The sequence below is a fragment of the Papaver somniferum genome, chromosome 1, assembly GCF_003573695.1.
Source record: "Papaver somniferum cultivar HN1 chromosome 1, ASM357369v1, whole genome shotgun sequence".
Lineage (NCBI taxonomy): Eukaryota > Viridiplantae > Streptophyta > Magnoliopsida > Ranunculales > Papaveraceae > Papaver > Papaver somniferum.
Genome location: NC_039358.1, coordinates 85,072,900 through 85,099,954, shown reverse-complemented (window position 1 = coordinate 85,099,954; position 27,055 = coordinate 85,072,900). Strand labels below are relative to the sequence as shown.

The 27,055-nt window shown below is 36.2% G+C and overlaps 1 protein-coding gene across 1 annotated transcript; it reads right to left on the bottom strand.

Moving 5' to 3' along the window:
* Positions 1-3,600: 3,600 nt before the first annotated feature.
* LOC113293055 (transcription factor MYB44-like) lies at positions 3,601-5,448 on the bottom strand. The gene has a single exon (XM_026541827.1). It carries the CDS (start codon positions 5,247-5,249, stop codon positions 4,164-4,166), a length of 1,086 nt encoding a protein of 361 aa, XP_026397612.1. The 5' UTR covers positions 5,250-5,448; the 3' UTR covers positions 3,601-4,163.
* Between the last annotated feature and the right edge of the window lie 21,607 nt (positions 5,449-27,055).

Sequence of the window (27,055 nt, the reverse complement as noted above, 5' to 3'; positions counted from 1 at the left end):
TTGCAGGGAGTGGTGGAGTTGATATTGATACCACAAAAGTGGTTAAGCAGATGAGGATGGTGTTGTCGAGTGAGCTTCAGGTAAACATGACTCATAAAATTTGATTGTGATTTTCACATTTCTAGGTATCCATATATGTCGGCATATGGATGTCTAACTGCTAGTTATCTGAAACCTGTAACTAGCAGGATGTGTAACTGCTAGTTACACATCCTAGGATATAAAGTTTATGTTCTATATTTGCAGGTTCTTATGAAAAGGTATATCATGAATATTGGAATGACTAGATAACATTGGTTGTAAGTTGCTTTATGGCCATCTTGTTCTTAGTAAAGGGCCATCATTCAGTTTGGATGATGATCTAGCAGTAACTAGCAGGATGTGTAACTAGCAGTTACACATCCTGGGATATAAAGTTTATGTTCTATATATTGAAGGTTCTTATGAAAAGGGATATCATAAGAAACTAAGTGGATGCGTAACTTCTAGTTACACAAGCTATATAGATAAGATAATTGTTGCTTACCTTCTAGGTACACAAACTAAGTGGATGCATAAATTCTAGTTACACAAGCTAAATAGATGTGTAATTTCTAGTTACACATCCTAGGATATAAAGTTTATGTTCTATATTTGCAGGTTCTTATGAAAAGGTATATCAATCATATTGGAATTACTAGATAACATTGGTTGGAAGTTTCTTTATGGCCAGCTTGTTCTCAGTAAAGGGCCATCATTCAGTTTGGAGATGATCTAACAGTAACTAGCAGGATGTGTAACTAGCAGTTACACATCCTGGGATATAAAGTTTATGTTCTATATATTGAAGGTTCTTATGAAAAGGGATATCATAAGAAACTAAGTGGATGTGTAACTTCTAGTTACACAAGCTACATAGATAGGATAATTGTTGCTTACCTTCTAGGTACACAAACTAAGTGGATGTGTAACTTCTAGTTACCCAAGCTAAATAGATGTGTAATTTCTAGTTACACATGCTAATTAGATGTGGGATTTCGAGCTACACATGCTAATTAGATGTGTAACTTTTACTTACACATACTGATTTTGGGTACACATACTAATATGAATGTGTAACTCCTAATGACACATGTTATATGCATGTGTAACTGCTAGCTACACTAGTCAGATGTTTGTGAAACTGAATATACATTGTTGTATTTATACGGAAGTTGTATTTATACGTACCTGAGAAGTGTTCTAGCTTCTTGATTACTTACGACTAGCTACTTCTTTTTCTTGAAAGGTAGTATATGGATATAGGTCTGGAATGGTTTCACTTAACTCATACATCTGTTTAACTGCACATCACACAAGCCATATGCATGACAATTTGCACGTTTAACTAGCATTGGCAGACTATGGATGTGTAACTAGTAGTTACACATGCTAATTAAATATGTAACTTCTAGGTACACAAGCCACATAAATGTGTATCTACTAGTTACACATGCAAATTAGATGTGTAACTTATAGTTACACATGCTAATTTGATGGGATATGCATATGTAACTTATAGTTACACATGCTAATTTGATGGGATATGCATATGTAACTTTTACTTACACATACTGATTTTGGGTACACATATCAATATGTATGTGTAACTCCTAGTTACACTAGTCATATGCATGTGTAACTGCTAGCTACACTAGCCAGGTGAATGTGTATCTCCTAGTTACACAATTCAGATGCATGTGTAACCGCTAGCTACACTAGTCAGATGCTTGTGAAACTGAAATATACATTGTTTTATGTACTGTTCATTTTAATCGTATAAATACTGATTGCTTGTTGTTATATTTCATGTTTTAGATAACTTCATAAAAGCTAATTGCTTAAACGTGGTAATGGTCTCGCTGGAACTGGAGTTGACGCTGAATACACAAGTCAGATGCATGTGTAACTCTCAGTTACACTAGATAGACACATATGTAACTCTCAATTACACTAAACAGATGCGTGTGTAACTTCTAGTTACACATGCTAAGAAATTATTGTAAATGAATATTAAAGTAATAACTTTTTTTTTTGTGTTTTTTTTTTGATGTCTATTTATTTGCATATATATACAAGTGTAACTTTGCATTACACATATCATAAGGATGTGTAACTTCTGGTTACACATGCCATATGCATGTGTAACTTCTGTTTACACCTTCGCACTGTATTTTAATAATTTCGGGCTTAGATTTAATAATTTTGGGCCTAGATTTAAATTTTATTTAATTATGGGCTTGACAATATGCATAAGGGTATCAAGGTCTTTTAAAAACTCGGGGCCTAGATTTAAACTTTTTTTAATTAAGGGCCTCATATTATGGATTATCCATGGGTTGGGCCTGAGCCTAATTTCCCCATTTTGGAATGCATATCACTGAGCGTGATAGATAGATTGGACCACATTTTATTGCGCTGTAACCCTTTGTGAGTTTATTCGTATATACTCTCTCTAAGATGGTGACTTTGATCACGATTTCAGTTTCGTTTCACTGAATTTTCCTACCATCTGCTCTTTCCCATCAATTTTTCCAGCAACATAAATAAGTACACGTGTGCCAAAAAAATAAAATTTGTTGCGATTTTCCTTCTTATGCAATCGACATCAGGCAAACGTTTCCCGGGTGTAAACATTAATTGCAATTACATATTTACATGCATTTAGTATGTGCTTAAAAAGATATTATTTTTCTCCTTTGACATAATTGAAAAAAGAGTTAGCATGCAGGTAGAGCAAACACAGCTGTATGAGTCTTATCAGTAGAAGAATAGAACGCAAGTGTGCAGCAGGTGCTTGTGGTAATGAATGAAAAGGTCGAAACAGAGTGAATGACAAGACGAACAGAAGAAGAAGGATCACATTGAGCATTGTGGCAGCGAAAAGATTGAGTTATCTTGTAATATGACATTGTTGAATCAAACATGATACTCGTGTTCGTTTAATATTCAAGAGATTTGAATGACAATCGACAGCAATATTGCATCAAAAAAGAGATAAGATTTTTTTTGAATTGTCTGGGTATGAGTGGCAAATTTGAAAATTTTCTGTTTATTTATTTACAATGTTTTTTTGCCTTACTGAGTTTATGTTACCTAAAAACTAGGGATATGCCCCTTTGATGATGAGATAGGAATTCACGACTATGCTTCTTGATCCAAGTTGAAAATCCCATCATCTAAATCATATCTAAAAGTAACACACCCCCAAAACACATCCACTAGAGCACAAAGTCGAGAATCCAAATTCAGAGGGTAATTGTTGTGTTTTCCAATGGGTTCTTCAGTTTTGAAATTTTGATTGATTAGTTCCCACTAGTGCGTGTCACTGTAGTCTGCTGTATGGGTCTATGGCCGAGTAATCACTACTCTCGTTCATCCATAATTGAAGAAAAAGACGTTTTTCCATTTTTCCCTCCTTACCTATATTTCTGTTTCCTTTATTACATTGGTTTTTCTGTTTCGGAGTTTTATAATTCAACAATGGTCAATTGTTCATTTCATAAGAATCAGTGTCTCATTAGGACCTAAAAGGCTAAAATCCGACTAACCTGTTTAGTATCCTCATCAAGGTTTATCACGTCCCACAAACAGAAATGATGAATTGCTACCCCATTTTTCATCTTGTTCTCAATTCAAAAATACAGGAATTTAAATAAGGCTGACAAAAATTTAAACTTGAATTGAAATTCCTTTTAGGATTTTTCTTCTAAAAATTTAATGAACTAAAGAAGAAAAAGAAATCCAGTCCTTTGGGTTCAAAAACTAATGAATTGAAATTCTCTAATTTGATGGTTCATGAACAAAATCCATTGGTTCATTTGCAATCGTTCTCGATTCTTTTCTTCTTACTTCTTCTCTTATTTTTTTGAATTTTTTGAATTTTTTCTTCTTCCTAATAATAGTAATAACGGTTGATCTCAGACTAGTGATTCTCTTCGTCTTCCTTGATCTTCTCTTCTTTTTCTGTACAATGCCCAAAATTATTTGTATAAAAAAACAGAAGGAAATGAAAAAACAAGATCGGTTTTTTACTTCTTCCTTCATCCATCTCTATCTACTTTTCTTCTTCTTCTTCTTTTTCTCCATCTTCAACTAATTCATCTTCTGATTCTTGAAATCAGCGATTCAATGATTCATTTGGACTACTCGATCTTACTAATACCCATACGCTTCACAACAGCGCTACGAATCCCATCAGCAGCTTGTAAACAGATTCCACCTTGTTCAAGTCCAGACATATAATTCCTAACTTCATTCTTAATCATATCTTGCATCACAGATAAAAACTCAGGACTAAATGGTACAAAAGGTTTCTCAGCAGGAGGATGAATTGAGAACGAATTAGGAAACTGTCGATTCTGATTCTGATGATTCAGAACCATATGTTGTGGTACAAACTGTTGCATTTGGGGTAACGGTGGAAGAGGTGGTAATAACTGAGTATTAGTTGCAGGAGTAGGAGGTAGTGGTTGAGGTAGTGATGTTTGTAATTGCGGTGGAGGTGATGATCTAATTACAGGATTAGATCTAACAGGATGATTTTGATTTTGATTTTGATTTGGACCATCAGATGATGATGAATCAGTAATTGTTCCTGGTAATGATAGACAGAGATTGAGAGAAGTCTGCAAATCATTATTAGAAGATTTTTCTGGAGTAGGTAAAACCCCAGTAGCAGCAGGAGTTCTAGGAACGGGGCGATAAACATGAGGGGGAGAAGAAGAAAGAAAAGGATGACTAGAATCACTGAAATCAGATCCAGTTGGACTACTTGGGTTAAAATAGATACCAGAAATTGTTTTACCAGTAATTCCACCACTAGCGGATCTTTTCAGAGGCTGTTCCTGAGGCTCTTGATCTTCATTATCCGATGAAATCGAACAACATTTTCTTTTCAAAGTCGAATTCCAATGATTCTTAATAGCATTATCAGTTCTTCCTGATAACAATCTAGCTATTGTCGCCCATTTATTCCCAAACTTCGCATGAGCTTGAATAATCTTTTCATCTTCTTCACTACTGAAAGCACGATGTTCTACTTGTGGTGATAATTGATTACACCATCTTAGCCTACATGATTTCCCTGATCTCCCTGGTATTGATTTGCTTATCAATGACCAATTTCTTGCTCCATGTTTTGTCACCAATCTCTGTAACAAATCATCTTCTTCTGGACTCCATGGCCCTTTTATCCGATCCAAATCTTTCCTAGATGATGATGATGCCATTGCTTAAATTTTACAAAACAAAAATAAAACAATTTTTACAAACAAAAACCCTAAAACCTAAAATAAATAAATTGTTTTTTCAGTTTTTTCTTCTTCTTGAAGAAGATCAAGAGAGAATAGAGTGGCGAAGGAGAAGGAAGAGCCTACCTAGTTTTATATGAGAGGAGATGAGTAGAAGGTTTTTATTAACGGAAATAAGGATAGGTATGACTGGTTATACCAGTTGTTATAACCGGCAATTAACCCCCTTTAAAAGATTTTCCAGAAAGCACCGTTTCTTCAAATTCAGTCGGTTTTACTTGTATACAGCTGTCTTTAAGACACGCATTCCCTTCACTGAAGGAAAAAAAGACCAAATTTAATTAAATTTAAATATTTTCATTCTCAGATCTCATTTTATTCATAGATACTTTCTATAAAATTTAATTAGTTTTAGATATCGCGTGTGAATGTATGATTGAAGTTTTCGTGATAAATTAAGTAGTACTTACGATATTTCAGTAGTTAGGAAGAGATTTTTGACTAAGCCAGGCTGGAGAGCATTGTCATAATAATTAGAAGAAAAAGTTTTATCTTATTTTAGGGTTTGCTTTATAGTATGGTCCTCCTATGAGATTAGAATGCCACATCACCGATCAAATCATCAATACGATGCCCGAGGAATATCGGATGGTCTACAACTTAGAGGATGATGACATTCTTTCTTCCTTTTTAAAGGATCATAATAAGGTTAGCACGGAGTATGCTGAACTGGATAATAACGACAAACTCGGTCGCTGAATCGGAGGGCGGATCATTACTTGCCATCCTGTCAGTTCAGTCTGCCACCTGAACAAACAGTCTAACGGCCTTCTGTTTCTTCATTTTACCTCCACCTCCTCTAACCGGTCACTCCAAATCAACTTCCTAGTGTATACTTGTGGTAATCGCAACCGTCTCCTCCGGTTACCCGTTCTCCCCACGGTCACTCAAGAGTTTCCTGGTACCTTCATATTTCTTCTTTTTATGCTTGATCTTAGTATTGGAGAGTTTAGTATTGGAGAATTTAAAAAAAAAAAGAAATTCAAATACAGCACGGAGATGTGATAGTCGGACTTTAGTATCGGAGAGTTTTGAACTAAAAATGTTGTATTAACTTCGACATATAAGTCACCAATAAATTGGTTAGGACAAAATTAGGAAAATGATGTAATCCCAAGGAAATTAGAAGTAATCTAATTCTAAGAAAAAGAAAGACATGTAATAAGGTAATAGGATTAGGAAAGGAATTCATAGTTCTATATATATATATATATGATTACCAAAATTGTTGTCGATGATATGAGCAAAATTAGAGTTTGTGTTTAATTTTGAGAGATTTTCTAAACATCAATAAAGAGAGTTGTTTTTATATAATCAAAGTTTCATTTTTCAATTGACATCAAAAACACGTCATTAATTAGATTTATTTAATTATTAAAAAAGTACTGAAATTAATGAATAATAATAAATTAAAAAACATATAGAGAGTGAGGAGGAGTAAGTGGGGGAGGGGCCAGAGGGCAATAATAAATGTAGAGATTCTACATAAAAATGGATCCGTATCTATATTCTGTTACTCGTACGCCGTACCTACTACCTAACGCCTGTTTTTAATTTTGTTTGTTGGGTATGGGATAAACAAGTATTCAAATATTTATTCAATACTTTGACTAGTGTGTATCCTCCGTATTCCTATATCAACACCCTAGTTTTTTGGTTCCCCATGTGCACACAACTGACTCGCCCGATTCGATTATTAACTCAGTTGGTAAAATTTAAAAAAAATCAACACCGTCACGAGATTTTCTCATCGAAATATCGGAGCGTGAAAATGGGATGGGGGTGCGTAACTAATAATAACGGCCAGTAAATTTAGTTGTGGCCTACTAGGATTTGCCTAGAGCTGAAAATTCAAAGAAATAGGGTACAAAACAGTAAATTCGAGTAAAGGTTTTGTTTTTTAAAATAAAACAAAAAGGAAAAAACGGAAAAAACGGAAAAGTGAAAAAGAAAACAAGTAAAGAATGCGAGATATGGGGGATCGTACTTTCAGCGACCGTTACTGTTGGACAGTTGTCACACATTAGTGTTACAGAGAACTTGGACTCTCTCTGTATGGCATCTTCAACTTTACCCCACTTTAACCTCTTTTGTTTTCTGTGTCTTCTTAAGGGACACGTGGGAGATCTTTGATCTAACACCAGAAACTTATCAGGTTATAATTCCACTTATTAAGCATGTATCATGTGGTGCATAAATTTTGTTTTTCTGTGGTGTATATGCCTCAAACTGGCTTGGCCCGGGCTCTGGTCTGGTGAACAATCATTTTTGGAAAAGATGCGTCCTGTTCCCATATGTGTCCGAATCCCCTCACGAATCAGAAATGTGTTTAATGCATTTGTAGTGATGCGCATCCGTATTTACCTGAACGCCTTAATTATTTTTGAGCAAGTAATCATTTAAGATGAACATAAAACGTGATGTTAAACCACAACACGCGTATAAATGTTCCATCTTGGATTTTTTGTTTTCTTTTTTTTTGGTATTTATAGTAGCTCTTACGGAGTGATTTATTTCATGTAATAATTGTAGATCGATCACTTGTTTCATTTTCGCTGCATATTCATTTATTGACAGGTCATTTAAATTTTTCACTTCGCTGTCATACTCTTCGAGGCTTCTTCGGTTGGTAACTTGGTACTACTGGTGCATTCGCAAATGAAGCTCTAGTAGAGGACTCACGTGCACACATCCATGCACGGTGGAAATCAGGGAATATAGAGATGGATTTATTTTATTTTTATTTTTATTTTTATTTTTAATTGTTTTCTGAACCCTTGGATAAGAAAACCTTAGAGCTACAACCTTATCTATGGACCTTAGTCAATTAGTGAGGCAGACGTGTATTATATAGTACTTGGCGTGGAAGGTCTTCCTAACCAACAGACAATCAACCACTCCAACCGTGTCTCTTGAATTTATCTCAATTTTCAATTTAGCCTTCCTCTTCATTTAAAAGCCGATTTAGCTGACAACAAAAATTTGATTAATAATGTTAAATCGTGTGCGTAATCCTACACTAAACATAGTTTAAGGGAAAGAAGAATTTTTGTGGAAGTAGAAGAAGACTAGATCAAGAATTAAAGCAAGTGACAGGGTGAATAATCTCACATGGTGAGGCAATTTCTTGGTTATTTCCTCGCATTTGTGTGGTTGATGATTAAACTGTTAATTATTGGTTCAGAATTTTAAGCTTTTAGCAGCGTCAATAATATTTAATTGTCCATAAAGAAAGGAGTAAGTAGGAAAACTGGGATCTTTGCTTCCCCAGGACACTAGAACTGCCGATCTTTCGTGTTCGCACGAGTCTCCCAACTTCCAAGTCCTACGTCCTAACGTTAAAGAGTAAAATAAAATAGGGAATTTAGGATTTTGATTTCAAATAAACCAGTGGCTAAATCAATTAAGGCTCCTCGATTAAGCATCTTTCATTTTTTTTTTTTTGCCGTTAGTCTAAAAAGCTTGATTATAGTTTACAGTTTAGGGCTGCTCGAGGCTCATGCTAGACAGTTGGACCAGACTAGTTTATCAATTTAGTTGCCTCACTCCTATATTCACTGTCCTTCATTCAAAATCAATACTAGCATTTATTATATTTTCATTTTATTTTTATTTTTGCTTTTGAAGCAATAATTATTTTCTAATAATTAAAAAAGAAAAATGAAGGTATCACTTTTTCTGAAACGAATATAGTATTTTATGATACTAAAACTACAAAATACCTATAAACTCAGCACAAAATTGGTCAAAAAGACCAAAAATAAAAATTCCTGGGTGAATAGATTTCTAGGTTTAGATACTGTTTATATAGCCAAAAATCAGAAATATACTGTTTAAATAACCAATTTGGTTATTTCACCCAGAATATTTTTTATGAATTAATTGAAATAGACCAATATGTCCCTATCTTCTTCAAATGTTTACTGGGTTGGAGAACAAAGAGTAATCTGCAAAAAAAACAGAGTACAGCAAAAAAACATAGTACAACAAAAAAAAAAACAGAATTAATTGCTCTGTTTTACGAATTAATTGCAAGCAAAACAGAGTAAAAAACAGAGTACGTAAAACAGAGCAAAAAAAAACAGAATTTTTTGTCAAACTCAACTGCAACTATTCAATCTCTGTTCACAGCCACTGCGCAACAGCAGCAGCACATGTATCTTCTTTGTCCCGCATCTGTAGCTCCAATTCAACTGCAATTACATTTCTGCAGCGCAGCGTTTTACTCTCTCCCTGTAACATGAACCTGCAACTTGAGCATTCAACCATTGTAACTGCAAAATCCTTCCAGCTTCCCTGTAAGCAGTTACAAGACCACCTGCAGTTCACTACCTTCTCTGCCAGGCCAAGTGCTAGCAACAACTCCACTTCCATAGTTTAATAACTTCAATCCATTGCAGATCCTTCATCTCTGCCTCATGCCAACCACAACTGCCATCACCTGCACATTTGTAATGTCATCTCCTGCATTCATTCCATTGCAATACCAACCAGTCCACCCGACACTTCACTAGAACCAGTTTCTCCATCATCAAAACAACACCACCAGTACCCATTAGCTCCACTTCTGCCACCAGATTCGACAACTGCAGCTGCAACCAAACTCCAGTACAAGCACCTCCAAGCCATTACATTTAACCGCAACAACATCAGTTTCATATCCTCGACATCACAGCAATCTCATTTCAGCATCACCCCTGCAACTTATCCGTTCAAAAAAATGACCAATTTTCCGTTCAAAAAAATGAAGAAAGAAACCTATCTGTAACATTTACAGCATATATCAAACCACGTCTCAAAAGAATTACGCCAGATATATTAGGATTTTCCTTCTTTGAAGAGTATAAATCCATTGGCACAAAATGCAAATAATGGGACATAAGCTGCTAACTACCCCAAAAAAATTTGAAACTAGAGCTAAGACCATACTACTGATAATTTTTACTAGTGTGATGTGTACTTTACAGGTTGTTATAGTAGTCTTGTGACCCTATGGCTAATAGCACCATGGACCTTTTCTGCTTGGACGCTTGTTGCAAAAGCGGCTGGTGGGTCTTTCCCTGCATAAACATCATCCATGAGGGACTTGGAGCTGAGAGATATCCAGCGGTCTCAGATACTCAAGACAGTCCACATAGTGAAATGTATTTGGTGATGATGATGATATTCCACAGCTTTGAGTGGAGCCACTCGCATAAAAACTCTCTGTAAGACAAAATACATGTTTTAGCTGCCTGTTTTTGGTTTTATAATCCCAACCTCATCCTCACCAGTACTAATCTCTCTAAACTCCTACTTAAACTCGTATTAATCCCTACTATATAATTTTAAACATTTAGTAGCTCGGAGGAGCCCTCATGTATGTGCCGGACACCCTCTTCATGTTTTAATCAGATCATTAGAATCTACGTTCTGTGATCATTAGAATCATTACCATTTTTACCATTATCTCTTATGTTAATAGCACGCAATAATACTTTCCTCCTATATTGGCAACTACCTATGGTCCTATATACCCTAGCAACTTTGATTACATTCTATCCCTTTCCTTAGATATTCACCCATACTGCAATGATACATAAACGTCATGTTACTAATATCACAAACCTACCCTCCATTAAAATTAGGTGTACTGGTAGTAAACACACTACTACTACTGCTTTATTCTACAGTTTGAGAAATGAGATTGCTGGTTAGTAAACACACTACTACTACTACTTAAACAGGTACTCACACATTAAACCTGGATGAAACAAGTTTCATCCTAGTTTAAACGTGTTGAAACAATATACACCAAAAATTAAACCTAAATAGAACTGATATCACCCTAGTTTGTACTATACTAAACCTGGATGAAAACCATTTTCATCCTAGTTTAAACATGCTGAAATTATATACAACACAAATTAAATCTAAATGAAACTGGTTTCATCCTACTTTATATTATATTAAACCTGGATGAAACTGGTTTACATCATAGTATAAACATGCTGAAAAAATATACACCACAAATTAAACCTAGATGAAACTTGTTTAATACTATAGGAAACATTCTCACTTAACCAAATTAGTCTTGTAAGAAGTAGTACAATGTATATATGTATCATGCTATGGATATTAGGCACATTCTCATGTAACCAAGCAAAGTTCATATGAAGTCAATTAGATTTACAATCACTAGTTAGACTTAAATTCATCAATCATAAGAAATTAGGGAAAATTACTTACTTAATTACATCAAATAACATGAAAACTAGGACGCGAACAAATAACAGAATCAAATAATATGAAAACCAGTTACATCCTATTTTTATGCTAGATGAAAACCAGTTACATCCTCCTTATTATCATCTTTATTAAACTTCAAATATGCATGTATCATATGAAAACCAGTTACATCCTATCTTAGTGCTAGATGAAAACCAGTTACATCCTACCTTAGTGCTAGATGAAAACCAGTTACATCATATCTTAGTGCTAGATGAAAACCAGTTACATCCTTCAACATTTAGCCATAAAAACGCACTTGGGCATTTCTTACAATCACTTGTTGCGGCATGACTTCGATAACCAGATGCAAACCATACAATACACATAACCAGATGCAAACCATTTTCATCCACAACATAAACTTTAAAGTCATTACAATAACCAACTAAAATCCAGTTACACCAATAGATTCATCCTACCTATAGATGAAACCAGTTTCATCCTAGTTTAAAATGGGTGAAAGCAAATTCGACCCAATTTAGTATAGGATGAAACCCATTTTCGCCATATATGTTCAACTCAATCTAGCACAAGATAAAACCAGTTTCATCTAATTAAGATGAACAAATTTGAAATCAAAACACAATTAAGGTCAAGAAACTTACCAATTTGAGCATAGTCTTCATCCATTTCTTATCAAAAAACAGAGTACTCTGAAGAAATTGCAATGAAGATGAAAATTAAATTCATAAAATCAATTAATTTCAACTTAGGTTCAGCAGGTAAGGTTAAATTAAAATCACCATACACCAATTTGTGCTAAAATAAAGACAATCAATCCATTAATTTTTGAAAAAAAATAAAAAACAAAATTAGGGTTTCCAGACCTGCGTGTTTTGGTATAATCATGAGTGATTTTCTAAAATTGGTTGATTCAAACCCAAATTAGGCATCTGCAGATCTCTTTAACGATAGTGGAGTTGATATTGGTGTTTTGTGGATGTTGATGTGTTTAATGGTGAGTAAAGTTTGATATGGCGGAGGCGGTATAGAAGGATGATGATGGTGCAGACTGTGTAGAATCAGGATGGCGGTAGTTATTGTCGATGTTGGTGCTGACAGATCTGCTTATAGTTGATGATGGTGGTGGTGGAGAAAGAGAAGATCGAGAGCAGAGAGTAGAAGAAGAAAGTAATGGAAACGGTGGAGGAGATCGATATTATCTAGAGAGGAAGAAGAAAGGTAAGGGTAATTAGGTCAGTTTCATATAAAAAGTTTCATTGTCCATTTGACCCAGACGAAATCTCTACCCTTCCATTTGGCCCATGAAACACGCCTTTTTGGCTATATAGCCCATTTTCTGTAAACTCAGCCATTGCAATTTGGTGTAAAAGGATGAAACAGTGTGACAAACCAGGTTTTTGAGTCTCCTTCAGTGCACACCTTGGTATATTGTCTGTTTGTCGCCATCATTGTAGCCATTAACATGATTTGTGTTTTTACGATCAGTATAATTATAATCTTTAGAAGTTGTGCGAGAGTTGTCACTGTCGTGGTTGAGGAGTCTCTGTAAATGAACCCTGCTCTGGAATAACCTAGATGACCCCTAACGGAAATTATCATTGTAGTTCGTACAGTTAGCGCCTCACCTACAACAAGAACTCACCTGCGAAAGAGGGCTAATGCCCTCAGAACTCCCAAATACTCCACCAACCGCAAACTTAAACAATACCATACGAACTACAACGACAATTTCCATTGGATGGGTTCCCTTGATGCCAGACTTTGTTACGATAAACCAAGACGTATATTTTAGATGGAAACGTAAATTTTAAGTCACAAACAATGCCACTCATTTTCTGGGCCATAAAGGATATTTCTGTTTGTTATAAATTTTTAGATTACTGGGGGATCATTTGGGTCAGTTAACAAATTATAAGTGACGTAGATAATTATTACAATGTAACCTTGATAAATGTAAGCTGGGACATCCTGTATTTTCCTATGATGCGTCGATACACAAGATGAAGCTTCATTTCGAGCTTGTGTTGCGAACTGAGGTTGCATGATTGCATCAATTCAAATTAGTAATGCACATTTTGCAAAAATGATGCATTAATTTGGCATTGTGATGCTAATGCATCACTATGCTTGTTTTAAAAAGGGAAGGGGCTTCGACTATGAACTAAAATGTATCACTATTGTGCATTTAACAAGTTCGGAACTGGTCCAAAATTGGATATGCATCACTAAGGCGAATGATGCATCTTCCTATAAATTGTTGTGGCAAAATCAGGTGGGACTTGGTACATGACTATCAACTCTCAAATCCTTATACATATGGAGGAGGTGTTGGTATGATATGAACATAGACGCGTCATCTTGCCTATGTTGCATGCACAAAGAAGCATATAATGCACATGCATTATGTTGTTGTGTTGGTGTAGTCAAAATCGCTCTCCTCAGCCAATTTACTCATTGAATAATCGCTCCTCACTATATGACCGATGTGATTTCCTATTTCAAGCCATTTTCGATTTTTAGTGATTAAGGAGGACGATTTTGCCGATTTATACCAATTTTTGAGCAAAACGAGTTGCCGATTTTTCCAATTTGACCTTGCATGCAAAATCAAAAAAGAAAAAAAATTCCCAACCACTCATATAGTGATAGACGCATTTATGTGTCTATTTTGTTCTCAATATTCTGTATTGTTAGACTCGATTAAGTACTTATTGTGTTATTTTGTGTTTTTGTAGATGTTTTTAGAGAAATAAGCCTTTGCGGCGAAATGAGCTCAAAAAAGTGATGATTTACACCCCGGAGAAAAGTACTAAAGGCACCCCAGAAATGCACCGGAAGCGTCCCAGAAATGTACCGGAGGAACCCAGAAAAATTACTATTTCCACCCCAAAATTACTATTTCCACCCCAATTGCTAAAGGGACACCCGTACAGGATTAGGGGGAGGACACTTTTCTTCTCATAATTCAAATTTCATTTTTGGCGGGAAAATATATTCTCTCTCTGGCAGATTTTCAATCAACAAAATGAAGGTGTTGTGGTGCGATTCAATGGCTAAAAATTGGTAGGAAGATGTGATATAGCTTAAGGAATACAGTATGTGTGTCAGAATCGATCGAATTTGGCTAGAATCGGCTAAACAAGTCATCATCAGAGAACATGGCAGTCACGGGTTTGAGAGGATTTTTTGAGGGATTCGGACGTGTTATGATGATGCATGGAGGACTCTAGCACACTTTTGGACCGTGTAGAAGCTAAATAAGGGAGTATCAGAGGCTGTTTACGCGTGGAGAATCATTTCAGGGAAGAAAATATTCGGAAAATATTTTCTTTAAACACCGAGTAATGAAGATTATATGGAGTAATTGAGGGAGATTCAACGAGCTGTAGGTGTATAAATATGTTCCCTGGGAGTACTAGAGAGGCTGTCGAGAGTTGGGAGAAGAGAGGAGAGCCACAGAGCAGAAATCAAGAGTTGATCAAACTCTGCTGCGCTGCTGATGAAGAACACCAAGAACACGAAGAACGGACGCAGTCAGCAGTCGTTTATCAACAGTGAAAATGACTCACACGTGGGTCGTAGGTGTGGGTCTTAGCATTTCAGCGACAACAGCACCTCAGCTTTGTCGTTAATTTTGGACGCCTTCTGTGGTCGCAGAATCCTGTTTTAGAACATTTACTTATCTTTCTCTTTATTGTAAACATCAATTGAGCTTAATAAAATATTTTGAGAGGTTTTCCAACATGATGAGTTAATTCCCTCGTAACCAAGGCAATGGAGGAAGCTATTCACGCAACATAAATGGGTAACTATTTCATTTAATTATATAATTCACCTAATCGCTGCTTTTGCAGAGTTTTAAATTGTTTGAATGATTGTCTTAATTATTTGTTATTCAGTTTGATAGGTTATGCTTGGTTTAATCTCTTGATAATCTATGCTTAAGGTTTACAAATAATGTTTGAGAATTTGTATGATTGATAGTGAATTAAAGATAAAAGAGGACTTAAGAATTGAATAGAGTTTTGAAATATTTATCATTCAATCTTGCGTAGTAGTGGAATCTAGTGTCTTGGTTACCTCTCGCCCAAAATTGTTAATATTTTGTATATATATTTTTATAAGTCTAAAAAAATCCTTTACCTTCACAAGTCTTAGAGTTCGAACCTTTATTACTACAACCCCATTAAATCTTTAATCATTTTGGCGCCGCCGACGCGGATTTGTGCTTAGGTAGAATTTTTTTTTTTTTAGGTTTACTATTTTTTTTAGAATTATTTGTTCCTTTTTACTTTGTCTTTTTGTCTTTGATTTACAGGTTCGAAGTGGAGCACTAAGGACTTGGAGAGGAAAAAGCTTAAAGCGAAAAGCGAAAAGAGAAGAAAAAAGGACAATTTTAGGATTTAATTTTTAATTTTTTTTAGAGTGTGTGAGGAAAACTGTAATTTTTTTTATTTTGGACTTTTTTTTATTTGGACTTTATTCTGGACTTTGGACATTATTTTTAAAACCCTACGGAAGGGTTATAAATTAAAAAAAAAAAAATTAAATACAAACTGTTTGCAGGAAGGACGACGATTACTATATCGTCTCGGCCCCTCGGGTTCGCACACGGCATAGGAGTCGTGGCCCGAGTCGACGACAACGGTTCATCGCCCGTCTGGTACGGGAGGTAAGTCCAATCGAAACACCCGCGAATCTCCTGCAAGCGGGTTACTGTCTGCCTTAAGGTGATAATTGTTTGAGGACGAACCGGACTGTCTTTATTTTCCTAGTAAAGGGCAAGGCCTGGCCTAAACAAGATAAGGGTTCGGATTTCATCACCGTTCTCTTCTTGCCCGCCTTAGGAAAACGAAACCGAACGCGAACCTAAGCTTTAAAATTTGGAATAGAACGAGACCGATAGGGTAACGAGCTTAATAGGAAACTCGTTCGAAAAATATTGGTTGCTCTTTAAGCACACTCCAAAGTTCATGATGGTTTCTGTGAGTTGAATGCGTGACTGCGCCGCCTTGTGATAGCGGTGAGGCCTTGGGTATCAAAGCTCCACTGAGCTTCCCTCGCCTCAATTCAACTTACTTTGACTCGGATTGATTCCAGAGGGGTTTGCTCAAATTGCAACGAATTCCCTTTCGAAAGATAGAAGCTGGTCTAGAAACAATCTAAGTGGAGCCATCATGCTTTTTGTTTGCTAGAAATCTTTAGGTTTGTTTTGGTGGAGTCGAGTCGGCTTGTTTGTGGTTGTGTAGAATTCCCTTGCAATTAAGAATGTCGAACTGGTATGATAGAAGCCAATACAATGAGTATCGACCTGAATTTGAATATGGACATCATCAGTTTTATGACCATGGTGGGAATAGTAGTTGGGAACGCCAACCTTTTCAAGGTTATGGTTCATACCATAGTGAGCCCAATTACTTATCCCAACACGAATTGGTCTTACGAGCAAGAAAATCAGGAATATTATAGTACTAGTCATGCGTTTTTGGAAAATTACTTAAAAACTAGTCCTGATTATGACATTTATAAACCTGTTCAATCTCTAGAAGAAACCTACCAACAAATTCGAAGGGAGTATGAACGTGCAGATAGTTCAAGAGAAGAGAGTACACAACGGTCTAAGATATTCAATGAGACTTGTGAACATATAAGTGTTATGCTCAGTGAAATTCAAGCACGTTTAGAGGCAGAAAATGAACAGTTAGCTAATGCTGCTCGAAATAATCTAAATTTCCAAAATAGGGTTTCTAATTCTACCCTTGATATCAATAGTGAATATTTGCCTAATTTAGAGGACGAGGTTAGAATTGGTAACACTACTTGTTTTGATAAGGTTCGATCATTTTCATGCTATTATAATGATGATGATGATGAGAATAGTAGTAATGAAGAATCTGAAATATGTAGGCATAGTGATCAGGAATCTATTAATCCAATTGAGCTTTATAGTGATTATATTATTTCTAGTTCAAATCCAAATAATTTTTATGATTATTCACCTATTCAAAAGGACGAGGATTTGATTAGGGATACCACCTTTTTAGACGATGTAGTTCATGATCCTTTAGCCTACATAGTATTGGACAATCCATTATTTGATGAACTTATTAGTGGATCGGAGGAAGTAACTATGATTAACACCTTAGTTAATGAGCCTTTACTAGAAACTTTTTCTCATAATCCTTTATATGATGGTGGTTTAGAGGAACCGGTTTATCCTGAGAATCACCCACAAGATTACAACTTAGAAAAATCAATTGCCCATTTTCAAGAATCTGATGACATAGAAATTAGGGAAGTTGTGACCAGTCTATCTAGAGACACTGAAGACTCTAAGTTTGGGGGTAATCATCATTCTCCGTGTACTTTAACTCTTAGAAAGATCCCTTACTTGGGACTTGACATCAATGCCTCAACCATCTTACAAGATTATCTTCATACTCGTTTTCCCGAACCTCATGATGTCCAGGAAGAATTTCAGTCGTTAGAAACCCATCCTCTGGTTGATGTGGTTTGCCCAGGATATGATACCCAGATTGACTTTGTTTTCCCACCAAATACTTTTCTACCAATTGTGGGAACATATAAATTTCAGATGTGTCAATTATTAAGTTTTGAGACTAAACCTAATTACTTTAGGAGATTAGGGTCGACACATCTGTTTAAGGAAGACCACCACTCTCTTTGTGGTCAACTGTGTAAGTCAAATCTGATTGACTTTAAGGATCCCCATTTATTCAGGTTGTTATTATTTTTAATTGAGTTTTTCCAGACTTTTAAACCTGAACTGTTGGATCTTAGCTATGAGGAAGTGCATCCAATGAAAATTTTCTATCAAGATCCTTTCATAGAACCTGAACCTGAACCACAATGGGACATAGGTATCTTAATCAGGAAACTAGATAAGGGTATGCAGTACATGTTCATTTTCTTGGCTTGTTGCAGATTCCTTTTACTTGTGATAGCTCTATTTGGTTTCGATAACCCACAATTATTTCGGCTATTGCTATATGATTCGAGGAGATTAAACCTTTCTTAGTCTGGCTGAAGACTTTAAACTTAGCACTTCTTGGGAGGTAACCCAATCTCACGCAACACGGTAATATCCTTCAATAAATCTTTTACTTCAAATAGTAACCGTTTCTCCTTGTTCATGTTTTTAATTTTATCTTTAGAACATTGAGGACAATGTTAGATTTAAGTTTGGGGGTATGGGGAGAAACTTTTTAGTTGCGTAATAAATAAACTCCAGAGCCTAGAAATTTACGCCTATTAAGGATAGCACTAACCAATCTAAGTGGATGGAAACATTTTTGTTTTAGGAGTTGAGGGACCAATCTGACTAGATGGAAACATCTATAGAGTCTATTCATAAAAGCACAGAGCTCAGGTGTTAGAAATAACATGATAGTTTCGCCATATCTCGTCGAGTCCTTTTCACTTTCTATTTTTAGTTTTCTTTTATTTCAAGTGATTTGGTGGGGCACACGATTCAAGTTGTTACCTTTGCTAGGGTGAAATAGAGTGACTGAGTTACCTTTTCAAAAAAAAAAAAAAAAAAAAAATTAGACCGGACCAGTTAGACCAATCGGAATAAGTATTAACACTTGGATAGCAATATGCGTGTGTTCTCCCTGTTTCCGTCGCCTAAGCAAGCGTGGAATGCAGGACCCGTGGGAACTATCGTGTAATCTGCTGACAAGAAGCATGCGCTTGGATCCAAAAGATCTATTCATGCCGTTAAGTTAAAAAAAAAAAAAATGGTTATTGTTATGTGTAGTCAACTGCTGGTTCCCTTGTATTTGCCAGTTTGTTGATCTAAATTTAAGTTATTGACCACTGGTTCCCTTGTATATGCCAGTGTGTTAATATTAGTCAGACCGGTATCTCAGTCATTTAGGTTAGGTTCATCTTGGCAGAGGCCTTCAGACAGATATGGGAAACACCGTTCACTTTTCAACCATCTACATTTTTCTTTTTCCATCTTCTTAATCTTTTCATGTGATTAGTCTGACTCCGAGTATGATGTCCATCGTGAAACTATCTTAGTAGAGCTCTGTCACTTATATGAATTTTAGTATGCTTGAGTGCAAACTCGTGTACACCAATTGGAATTTCGCATCAGGGTTCTTCCTCTTAGAGTCAATAATTGTATGCCAACCAAGGAGGTTCTTTAGTGCTTTCCAAGGTTCTGCGTAGATAGCTAGGGTCTGGAGTATTGGTTTTTGTGGGTACACCTCTGATAAACCCACCCGAGATTAACTCGGTCACTTTTCAAGAATAAATTTTGCTCGAGGACTAGCAAATAATAAGTTTGGGGGTATTTGATAGACGCATTTATGTGTCTATTTTGTTCTCAATATTCTGTATTGTTAGACTCGATTAAGTACTTATTGTGTTATTTTGTGTTTTTGTAGATGTTTTTAGAGAAATAAGCCTTTGCGGCGAAATGAGCTCAAAAAAGTGATGATTTACACCCCGGAGAAAAGTACTAAAGGCACCCCAGAAATGCACCGGAAGCGTCCCAGAAATGTACCGGAGGAACCCAGAAAAATTACTATTTCCACCCCAAAATTACTATTTCCACCCCAATTGCTAAAGGGACACCCGTACAGGATTAGGGGGAGGACACTTTTCTTCTCATAATTCAAATTTCATTTTTGGCGGGAAAATATATTCTCTCTCTGGCAGATTTTCAATCAACAAAATGAAGGTGTTGTGGTGCGATTCAATGGCTAAAAATTGGTAGGAAGATGTGATATAGCTTAAGGAATACAGTATGTGTGTCAGAATCGATCGAATTTGGCTAGAATCGGCTAAACAAGTCATCATCAGAGAACATGGCAGTCACGGGTTTGAGAGGATTTTTTGAGGGATTCGGACGTGTTATGATGATGCATGGAGGACTCTAGCACACTTTTGGACCGTGTAGAAGCTAAATAAGGGAGTATCAGAGGCTGTTTACGCGTGGAGAATCATTTCAGGGAAGAAAATATTCGGAAAATATTTTCTTTAAACACCGAGTAATGAAGATTATATGGAGTAATTGAGGGAGATTCAACGAGCTGTAGGTGTATAAATATGTTCCCTGGGAGTACTAGATAGGCTGTCGAGAGTTGGGAGAAGAGAGGAGAGCCACAGACGCAGAAATCAAGAGTTGATCAAACTCTGCTGCTGCTGATGAAGAACACCAAGAACACGAAGAACGGACTCGCAGCAGCAGTCGTTTATCAACAGTGAAAATGACTCACATCCGTGGGTCGTAGGTGTGGGTCTTAGCATTTCAGCGACAACAGCACCTCATCTTTGTCGTTAATTTTTGGACCCTTCTGTGGGTCGCAGAATCCTTTTTTAGAACATTTACTTATCTTTCTCTTTATTGTAAACATCAATTGAGCTTAATAAAATATTTTGAGAGGTTTTCCAACATGATGAGTTAATTCCCTCGTAACCAAGGCAATGGAGGAAGCTATTCACGCAACATAAATGGGTAACTATTTCATTTAATTATATAATTCACCTAATCGCTGCTTTTGCAGAGTTTTAAATTGTTTGAATGATTGTCTTAATTATTTGTTATTCAGTTTGATAGGTTATTCTTGGTTTAATCTCTTGATAATCTATGCTTAAGGTTTACAAATAATGTTTGAGAATTTGTATGATTGATAGTGAATTAAAGATAAAAGAGGACTTAAGAATTGAATAGAGTTTTGAAATATTTATCATTCAATCTTGCGTAGTAGTGGAATCTAGTGTCTTGGTTACCTCTCGCCCAAAATTGTTAATATTTTGTATATATATTTTTATAAGTCTAAAAAAATCCTTTACCTTCACAAGTCTTAGAGTTCGAACCTTTATTACTACAACCCCCATTAAATCTTTAATCATATAGGATTTATCAAATGAAACCTCTAAAAATATGATAAATTGGTTCAATATAACAATGTTACACGCTTAACTACATGATAGTATTAAAATTTTAATTTTAATCAGGTACAATTCATGACTCATGAGTAGTAATATATAAGTCCAAATTCATTGCTCCTCGCTCCAAGTTCCCCAGCCGAGTAGGATCCTGGAACGATTCTGACTACTTTTTTTCGAGAATGCATTAAAATGATGCAAAGCGAAGGAAAGGTGAACGTTGCAATAATTTGCATGACCCGAACTAGAGAACGCAATACGAATTAGTTTTGGTTGCTGGTCCGACATTGATGAGCTAGATTTGTGCTTGTTCCTTTCATGGTACATGTTAGGTATGTAGTTTAATATCTTGTAATTATGATGCCAATTGTTCGCTAACAACACCATGTCGCTCATATTGTGACGTTTTGGTAGTGTATATCACATGGCTCAGCAATGCGAGACAAAGAGATGATTGTTACCATACTTGATGAGGTAATTATAGTCCATTCATTGGATACTCATACTTCTTATCAAGCTATATAATATTGGCATGCACCAATTATGTTTGGTATAGCCAAAAAAGGAAGCTAACCAATATGCAAGTCACAGGAGCTAGGATCGGCCAGTTACATCACAAGGATGATGCAAGGCTAAGATGGCGTGATCTTGGATGATGCACCCTCGGCATGAGAAAAATCAATCCATTCATCTAAATCATATTCAAAGTGAAGTAAATGAGATGAATATCACAATTTCCTATGTGCAAGTCCAATGCATGCATATTCCCTATGCCTAGATGCCCGCGAAATTGTGATGTGATAGACGCATTTATGTGTCTAATATGTCTCTATTGTATGTATTGTTAGTGCTCAATTTTGTATTTATTGTGTTCTTTTATGTCTTTGTAGGAATTTTTAGATAAATAAGCCCTTGCGGCGAAATGGGCTCAAAAAGCAGTGTTTTACACTCCGGAGAAATGTATCGTAGGCACCCCAGAAATGCACCGGAAGAACCCCAGAAATGTCCCGGAGGAACCCCATAAAAATTACTGTTTCATCCCCAAAAATTACTATTTCCACCCAAATTGCTAAGGGGACACCACTGTTTGCTAAGGGGACACCATATTCACGATTCAATAAATATGAATTTGGCGGGAAGAAAACATGCAGACGCTGTTGAAGTTTGGTCGGATTGTTGGAGGAATTCTAGCGAGATTCAATCGATGGAAATTATTGGGTTAAGCCTGTTAAGGCTAAACAGGCCGAATGCAAATGATTTTAGCGATCAAGTTGGGCTGAAATGACCGGGAGAGAAGATCAAAGTCCAAACAGGGGATAGCAATATTTTTGGAAACAGAGAGAGAATATCGAGTTCCCTGTTGGGTTTGTGGAAGATACTCGAGTAAAGAGGGAATATATGGTACCTATATCGAATCCTAGAATATTGAAAAAACGAAATATCTGCCATTAATGCGTGAACAGAGTCCACAGGGAAAGAAACATCGAATATGGCTGTGAAGAATATTGGAAGATATTCGGGATTAAATCAAGGATATTTTGAAGGTTGTTGGGTATAAAAGGACCCCTTGGGTTTAGTAGAGAGGCTGTCGAGAGTTGGGAGGAGAGAATGAACGCTGCAGAATCGAGAACCATGATTTCTCTCTGCTGCTGCTGCTGCCATTGATGAAGATGAAGAACACGAAGAACGGACTCGCAGCAGCAGTCGTTTATCAACAGTGTCTAAGACGCACACTCGTGGGTCGTAGTTCGTCGTACAACAACAGTTATCATTTATCGTTCTTCTTGTAACAGCTGAACAGCGCCTTTGCAACAGTTATTTCTGTTGCGATTTTTCTGTTCAATTGTTTTATACCTTTTCATCATTTGTAAACCACTTTTTGAGCAATAAATAATTATTTTGAGAGCATTTTTACTATGATGAGCTAAAACCCAACACTGGGACGACGGAGGAGGCCAAACTTCATACTTGGGGTAATTTCATTTAATTCTTTTTTATGACTTTTGCATTAATTTAAAATTTAAATATGATTTGAATTAATTGGTTGTTATTTAATTTGATGATGTATGCTTGGCTTAGGTGTTTTGATACATCATGCTTAGGACTTACAATCAATGTTTTGAAAATCTACTTTGGCAAAATAAGAGTCCATATAATTTATGTTTTGAGCGATTATTGTCGAGAATAAATCATTGATCCCTATTTATGAAGATTGGCCGAATCATTAGTCCCAGTACCTCTCGCCCATTGTGACAAATATTGTGTATATATTTTTATTTTTAAATCTTTACAAGTCCGAGCAACGAACTTTTACTACCACTTTCAAAATTACAACAAAAATGGCGCCGCCGACGCGGACTTTTATATAGATTGGTTTATTTTTTTTAGGTTTATTATTTTTTTTTAGAATTGTTTGTTCCTTTTTACGTTTCTTTTTGTCTTTATTTTGCAGGTTCAAAGTGAAAACTAAGGACTTGGAGAGGAAAAATCTTAAAGCGAAAAGCGAAAAGAGAAGAAAAAAAGGACAATTTTAGGATTTAATTTTTAATTTGTAATTTTTTTAGAGTGTGTGAGGAAAACTGTAATTTTTTATTTATTTATTTTGGACTTTGGACTTTAAACAATTGGACTTTGTTTTTTTTTTAACCCTACGGAAGGGTATTATTATTAATAACAAAAAAAATTATATATAAACTGTGTGCAGGGAAGGACGACGATTACTATATCGTCTCGTCCACTCGGGTTCGTACATGACATAGGAGTCGTGGCCCGAGTCAACTTCAACGGTTCATCCCCCGTCTGGTACGGGAGGTAAGTCCATCGAAACACTCGCGAATCTCCTGTAAGCGAGTTACTGCATTCCTTAAGGTGATTCATTGATTGAGGACGAATTTGGACTGTTTTTAAATTCCTAGTAAAGGGCAAGGCCTGGCCAATACAAGATAAGGGTTCGGATTTCATCACCACTCCCTTCTTGCCCGCCTTAGGAAAACGAAACCTAACACGAACCCAAGCTTAAAATTTGGAATAGAACGAGACCGATAGGGTAACGAGCTTAATAGGAAACTCGTTCGAAAAATATTGGTTGCTCTTTAAGCACACTCCAAAGTTCATGATGGTTTCTGTGAGTTGAATGCGTGACTGCGCCGCCTTGTGATAGCGGTGAGGCCTTGGGTATCAAAGCTCCACTGAGCTTCCCTCGCCTCAATTCAACTTACTTTGACTCGGATTGATTCCAGAGGGGTTTGCTCAAATTTCAACGAATTCCCTTTCGAAAGATAGAAGCTGGTCTAGAAACAATCTAAGTGGAGCCATCATGCTTTTTGTTTGCTAGAAATCTTTAGGTTTGTTTTGGTGGAGTCGAGTCGGCCTTGTTTGTGGTTGTGTAGAATTCCCTTGCAATTAAGAATGTCGAGCTGGTATGATAGAAGCCAATACAATGAATATCGACCTGAATTTGAATATGGACATCATCCTTTTTATGACCATGTTGGGAATAGTGGTTGGGAACGCCATCCTTTGGAAGGATATGGGTCATACCCTGGTGAGCCCAATTACTATCCACACACGCATCAGTCTTACGAGCAAGAATATTATAGTACTAGTTCTTCGTCTCTAGAGGAGACAATCAAATTATTGAAAACTAGTCCCTATTATGATCCTTCTGAACCTGTTCTTCCTCTAGAAGAGTCTCTCAAACAATTAACTGAGAATACAAATAGGTTTGTGTTAGAAATGAATAAACAAAATGCACCCATGAGTGAACCTTTTATACACAATACCATAAGGAAGCCATGTGAGTCGATTCAAAAGCTTTTATTAGAGGCCCAGAACAGAACTGCTCAAGATAGTCTTAATTTCCAATATAGTGTTTCCAATAATACCCTTGAAAATGAGGATAGTTGTTTGCCTAATTTAGAGGAAGAGGTTAGAATTGGTAACACTACTTGTTTTGATAAGGTTCGATCTTTTTCATGTTATTATAATGATGATTATGATGAGGATAGTATTGATGAAGAACATGAAATATGTAGGCATAGTGATCAGGAATTTGTTACTCCGATTGAGCTTTATAATGATAGTGTTGTTTCTAATAAAAATCCAAATAATTTTAATAATTATTCACCTATTCAAAAGGACGAGGATTTAACTAGAGATACCACCGCTTTAGACGATGTAGTTCAAGATCCTTTAGCCTGCAGTATGTTGGATAGTCCATTATTTGATGTGCCTATTAGTAAATCGGAGGAGGTAACTATGATTAAAACCTTAGTTTATGAGCCTTTCGCTGATAATCCTTTATATGATTGTGATGATGGTTTAGAGGAAAGAGTTTACCCTGAGAATACTGTTTTAGAATCTAGCGATTTAGAAACACTAGTCTTAGAAGATGATAAACTCGTAGAAATGAGTGAGGATGAACCCAACTTAGAAGAATCTATTGACCATTTCCAGGAATCTGATGACCTAGAAATTAGGGAAGTTGTGACTAATCTTTCTAGAGACACAGAAAACTCTAAGTTTGGGGGTGATTATCATTCTCCGTGTGTTTTAACTCTTAGTAAGTACCCTCCTGTAGGACTTGACATTTGTGCCTCAACCATCTTACAAGATTATCTTCATACACGTTTTTCCGAACCTAATGATGTCCAGAAAGAAGCTCAGTTGTTAGAAACCCATCCTAATGATGTGGTTAACCCAGGCTATGATACCAAGATTGACTTTGTTTTCCCACCAAAAACTTTTCAACCAATTGTGGGAACTTTTGATTTTAAGATGTGTCGGTTATTAAGTTTTGAGACTAAACCTAATCACTTTAGGATATTAGGGTCGACACATTTCTTCAGGAAGACCACCTCTTTCATTGTGATCAGCTGTGTGAGTCAAATCTGATTGACTTGAGGATCCCAGTTATTCAGGTTGTTGTTATGTGCTTATAAGTTCTTAGTTGAGTTTTTCCAGACTCTAATACCTGAACCGGATCTTAGCTTTGAGGAAATCCAACCGATGAAAACCTGTTATCTAGACCCAGTTATAGAACCTGAACCTGAGCCACAACTAGATGTAGTTGTCTTAACAAGGGTATGTTTGGCATCTTTTTGGTCTGTTGCAGTTTCCTCTTCTTGTGGGTAATACTTTTTGATCCAGATGACCCACAGTTATTCCGACTACTTCTATATGATTCTATGAGGTGACTAATTCCTTCCGATGTCTGGCTGAAGACTTTAAACTTAGCACTTCTTGGGAGGTAACCCAATCTCATGCAACCCGGTAATATCCTTCCTTCACTCTTTTGCTTCAAATAGTAACTGTCTCTCCTTGTTCATGCTTTTAATTTCATCTTTAGAACATTGAGGACAATGTTAATTTTAAGTTTGGGGGTATGGGAGAAACTTTTTAGTTGCAATAAATAAACTCCAGAGCCTAGAAATTTACGCCTATTAAGGATAGTACTAACCAATCTAAGTGGATGGAAACATTTTTGTTTTAGGAGTTGAGGAACCAATCTGACTAGATGGAAACATCCATAGAGTCTATTCATAAAAGCACAGAGCTCAGGTGTTAGA